A 5,736-nucleotide genomic window follows, 5' to 3' on the forward strand; every position below is an offset into this window, starting at 1 on the left:
TGCCTTTGAATGTTTCTTAGAATATTCATGTAGCAGATCATATGGAGAGCAGCTTTGTCATCTGGAGAGTGACAGGATTAAAACATTTAGGTACATCTCCTGTCCCATCTTGGCCTGCACACATCTATAGAGTAACTTTATGCAGGTGTATGTGTGCTCCCTGGCATATGTGTTGTTATATTTTAATCTCCTTATATATAGCAAAGGTCTGTCTATGGCCCTTAATAGAGCTGAGGGTAGGTGGTGTTTGTGGTGATGGTGGTGTGGTGTCTCCACTGTTCTGAGCAGCACAGGCTGTTAGAAACATTTTGTCTGAGGTGCTCTCTGTAGCATCTACAACTCTGATCTAAATTGAGTTTGGTCCTATTAGCAAAGCTCCTTTTGAGTGTTTGGAAATGGTGGCTAAAATAGGGTCTAGGCCATTTTTCTTTAAAGTCAAGCTTAAGTGCCAAGAATTAATAGAGAAGAAAAATGAGCCCCCACACTCAGCAGTGAATGGCATGAAATCCCTAGGAAAGTTTGAGTGGAACACCTGAGTCCCAAGATGCTAGGTAATCCAGGCTATAAACAAAGACAGTGCAATTTGCAATTCCTTCCTTATAGAAACAAGCCTCTAAGAAATTCCCAGGGGAAATTGTGTCTAAACAGACCCCTGAGATCATTAAGTAGCATAAACTTCTCTGTGATATGCCAGCCTGGGGTTCTGGTAAAAGTGAGAGTTACTAATTTTTTTTTTCCTCCTGAAGTTGATGCAGACCATATGGGAAAATCCACGAACAGAAATCTTAGTCTATTCCCAGAGCACCTTGGTGACTGGGGTCTATAAAAGGTCTGATTCTCAGCACTGAGGAAATCAGAAGAGTTAACACTAGAGACTGCCTGCTTTATGCCTAAACACCATTTTCTCCTTTGGGCTAATGGAAAAATAGATTGCATAAGGCCCAGCACTGAGTGGGGCCGGGGAGAAGGAAGGTAAATGTCTGAAAACTATCTTTCCTGATGGTTTTCTTTTAAATCCACAACCAAGACATCCTGAATATATTGATCCCTTCCCTGTTCTCAACACTGACTTTAATGTGAGATTGAGTGAGGGGCTTAGAGGAAGAAGGTAGGGTGTACAGAGACAGTAGGGGACACTCTTGGCTTTCTCTCCAGAGTGGGAAAGGGAGGCAGAGGGTGGGTGGAGCCAATGGGGGACATGAGAGCTCCTGTCTCTCAGAGCCTGAGACTGTGAGCTCAGGTTGTACTCCTGGCTCTTGGGGTATCTTGGACAATCAATGTAGGCATTCCACCCCCTCGCCACTCAAGGAGGGACAGAATTCTTGTGCTCAAGAACACACTCTAGCCCAGGGGAGCTGAAATAAACCCATAGGTACATTGTCAACAACCTGACTGGGGGAGGGGGCATAGATGAGAAAAGAGAGTAAAAATGTAGGCCATCCATGTACTGGCTCATCTTCTAGTGCCTTCTTCCATCAGTCCTGCTTGTGCCTATTATCAGTCTATGTATTTTATCACTTGTTTCCACAGACAGTTCCCTGGAAGAGAATGACTCTGAGAAACAGCTCCTCAGTGACTGAGTTTATCTTAGTGGGATTATCAGAACAACCAGAGCTCCAGCTACCCCTCTTCCTCCTGTTCTTAGGGATCTATGCATTCACTGTGGTGGGCAATATGGGCTTGATCACCTTAATTGGGCTGAATTCTAGCCTTCACAACCCAATGTACTTTTTCCTCTTCAACTTATCTTTTATAGATCTCTGTTATGCCTGTGTGTTTACCCCCAAAATGCTGCATGGTCTTGTGTCAGAAAATATCATCTCTTACGTAGGATGCATGACTCAACTATTTTTCTTTTGTTTCTTCATCAATTCTGAATGCTATGTGTTGGTATCAATGGCCTATGATCGCTATGTGGCTATCTGCAACCCCCTGATGTACACGGTCACCATGTCCCCTCAGGTCTGTTCTCTGTTGATGTTTGGTTCATATGTGATAGGGTTTGCTGGAGCCATAGCCCACACTGGAAGCATGTTGAGACTGACCTTCTGTAATTCCAACATCATCCACCATTACCTGTGTGAAGTTCTCCCTCTCTTGCAGCTCTCCTGCACCAGCACCCATGTCAATGAGCTGGTGTTTTTTATTGTTGTGGGAGTCGTCATTTCAATATCTAGTATCAGCATCTTCATCTCTTATACCTTGATTCTCTCTAATATCCTCCACATTCCTTCTGCTGAAGGCAGATCCAAAGCCTTTAGCACATGTGGCTCACACATAATTGCTGTTGCTTTGTTTTTTGGGTCAGGGGCATTCACCTATTTAACAACCTCTTTTCCTGGATCTATGGACCAGAGTAAATTTGCCTCAGTCTTCTATACCAACGTGGTTCCCATGCTTAACCCTTTGATCTACAGTCTGAGGAATAAGGATGTGAAACTCGCCCTGGGTAAAACTCTGAGAAGAGTGTTCTTGTGATGGTTCTGTTTGTATCACTTCATTACTGATAAACATCATACTCAAGAATCTTATTTACAGATGCAGAACTTTCCACCTTTTTTTCTCAAGTAGGGTTGGTCTTCTCTCCACTTTACAAATTGGAAGTCTCTTGCTTCCTGAGGATTATACCATTTTGTACTAAATCGGTTCCTTGCATGCAATTTAACATCTATTAAGTGTCCACTCTTTACCAGACTCTATACTATGCCCAAGAGATGAGTAAGATGAGGCTCTAGGCCTTCCATCCTTTCCTTGGTAGGCTAAATGGGTTTGTCCAAGCAACATTTCTGGCTGGGAGAGGGAGAAAGTAATGCCAAAGAGGGTCCAGGAGAGTGAATTTGTTTTCTTCAGTTATGGGAACAGCTTTACCAAAGACCAAATGTAGATCCCTCGGTGTCATAGGTAAGATAGTCTCCCAGCTTCTTCATCCCATATGCATACACGTACACACAAGAGAAAGCCTTGAACCAGAGTTCTTTACATGGTTTGAAATGTAAAGATCTTTCATTTCCAAGTTTCAGAAATCTTAGGGCTTGGAATGGTAACCATGGCGTAGGTGGTTTTGTAATTGGGCCAATTTCTTGGGCTCTGTATGCTAAGGCTGAAAGCAAGAACAAAGGAGAAATTCCATGGATTTATGTGATTATGTTAATAGCTACCTCTATCTTGCTCTGGAGATACTGTGTACATTATGGGGCATTTAGGAAAATTCTTTTATTCTTTAAGTAGATTTAGATTTTATTGTCTCCAAGAATATGTGTGTATGTGTGTATATTATAGTTAAATATTAGAGAATCAGGAGAAAGAGGAGTCATACAACATTTTTTACTTGCAAGGAAACTTGGAAGCAACCCAGACTTTGAGTGCCAAAGTCCACTCTGTACTACTCTGCTGAAGACTCTGCTATATTGAATAGTTCAGATTTCAAGGAATACACCCTCATAAACTGCCCTGAGTGTAGGCAGGAAGGTGAATCTCGGGCCAGACCAACACATGCACAGAGATGGGAGGATGGAAACTCATTGTGGCCAGAAGAATGGGGCTGAGTAGAGGCTAGAACTTGGGGTATCTTTGAGAAGACTCTCTGTGAAGAATATTTGGCGTTTTTCTTTTGGATAGGGGAAGAGTCATATAAACTACTGAGTTGATGTACTTTGCTTTGCTTCTATTCTCCATTCTTCCACAAAATTGGATAGTTGTGCAGTGCGTGTTGGTATGAGAAACAAGGCAGTAAAGAGCGGTGAGTTCTTCACATTTATCTCTCTGTTGACACTCGGGTGGAAACAGCAGCGTCATACTGAGTAGAAAGGTAGCTCAGGTGTTCCATATGATGGCCAGAAGCAAGACATACTGAGATGGAACTGAGAACAGCATGAAGAAGTACTGCAACATGGAACTGACTGAAGAGGAGACATAAGACAAACCTATTTTCTTCAAATATGCTAAAGAGAGATCTTGAAAGAAGGTGGAAAAATCTGATAGATACTTGGATTATACCTAAATTATGACAATCATATGTAACATTTACTGAATATAAACTACATGTCTGGGCACTTTTGAGGTGTCTTACAGACATTAAACTCATCAGAATTGTGTTAATGCCATACTAAACAACTGTAGGTCCTTTGGGTCTGACTTCTATCCTCTAGAGGACTGTCTGTATCTAGGTATATGGGGATCTTGGGGATATTAGGAAAGAATCAAGAAGAGAGAAAGACAACAGAAGTATACTATGATACAAAGAAAAAATTACCATTGGTAATAAATCATAACCATAAGGATATGAATGAAAAGGAATAATCATGAAAAAAATGCATGAAATCTCAAAATATCCTTCCTTACACTCATTACATATGGGCATTGAGGTGAGTAGAGGTGAAAACGTAAGTTTGACTTATTGAGACACTGGCTTGGATCTTTCAGAAGGCAGTCCCTTTGAAGATCGGAAATGACCAAACTCCTGGATCTTGCAAAAGCCAGATAAGAGATATTTATTGCTCCTAAAGCAAAGGTGACATTTTGTAGATTCCCAAAGACCTTCACTCCTCTCACAAACCAAGGATAAGTCATCTTTTTGTTCCTTTAGGCCAGTGTTGAGGAACTGTTGGTTCTCAGTGGTCAATAACCAGGAACACGTTTGGGAACTTCTGCTTTATAGTAACTGAGAGATCTAATTTGATACTCTGTGTCAGATGTCCTCAAGGGAATCCCTCTGCCACAATACAAAAATGCTGTCACCTGATCACATCATGACATTTTGATTTTCAACAAAAGAAGTTTTCCCCTGTTAGAAGCATTGCTAAAGTTGGGATTCCTTTCAGTCCAGTCCTTGGTCCACTTCTCTTCCTGAGGCATCTCTCCAGCTTCTCTGGTTTCAACAACCATTTACTTCATGGTGACTCTTAAATCCCTAACTCTGGTCTTGATCTAGGATTATAATGCATAATCAGTTTTAAATTAGAAATATAAAAATATAAAAATATTATCAGTGTTGATGTCCAAATAGAATTATGTAATGATTAGGGGGCAAAATAATTTTGGAGTATAAAAATAATAAACTGTTCTTGACACCTACACATTCTCTACAGTCTAAATTGTGGGGGGGGGAGCACAGAGATAAGTGATAGACACCATGTAGCAGGAGTGAGAGTCCAAGGAGTACTTCTGGGTAGAGCTTGGGAGGGATAGATCAGGTATTTCTCTGTATTTTGTGGAGCAGATGGGAGGATATCTGTGACTATGGTTCAGTGCTGGCCCTCAGCCCATGTGTTAGATAGAAAAACATATTATTACCTCTCTTCCTTCACACTTTCATAAATGAAATTAGTCATTTACTAATTGCTTCAGCTACTAATAACAAGAGTCTGACTGCAGAGGCTTATACTCATAAAGGTTTGTTTTTCTCTAACATAAAAAGAGTCTAGAATTGTAGGCAGTCCAAGGATGATATGGTAGTGTGAGTCAGCAAGGACTCAGACTCTCTCATAGTGACTTCATTCCCATGGAGCATCATGGGTTCCATATGGCTATTAGTGCTTCCATGTCCACATTCTAAGCAGCAAGAAGACACAAGGACAAAGAAAGGCAGAGGATGCTTTACCTATTCAATGAGTGATCTCCACTGACATCTTATTAGCCACCCCCCCACCCCCCACTTACAAGGGAGAAGGTGCAACTTAGCATTTAACCTCAGGACATTGCCATCTGGAAAAAAACAAAACAAAACAGGATTTTGTT

At 41.2% G+C, this 5,736-nt stretch overlaps 1 protein-coding gene across 2 annotated transcripts; it reads left to right on the plus strand.

The window, feature by feature from the left end:
• The first annotated feature begins 214 nt into the window (after nt 1-214).
• LOC123949160 (olfactory receptor 8B4) lies at nt 215-2,478 on the plus strand. Of its 2 annotated transcripts, XM_046016507.1 has the most exons (2): nt 215-229; nt 1,546-2,478. In XM_046016507.1, exons 1-2 carry the CDS (start codon nt 215-217, stop codon nt 2,476-2,478), a joined length of 948 nt encoding a protein of 315 aa, XP_045872463.1. The 2 variants fall into 2 exon arrangements, with proteins under 2 accessions (XP_045872463.1, XP_045872464.1); XM_046016508.1 differs by lacking the exon at nt 215-229 and having other exon boundaries at nt 1,540-2,478.
• Nucleotides 2,479-5,736: the final 3,258 nt, after the last annotated feature.

The sequence above is a fragment of the Meles meles genome, chromosome 8 (assembly GCF_922984935.1).
Source record: "Meles meles chromosome 8, mMelMel3.1 paternal haplotype, whole genome shotgun sequence".
Classification (NCBI taxonomy): Eukaryota; Metazoa; Chordata; class Mammalia; order Carnivora; family Mustelidae; genus Meles; species Meles meles.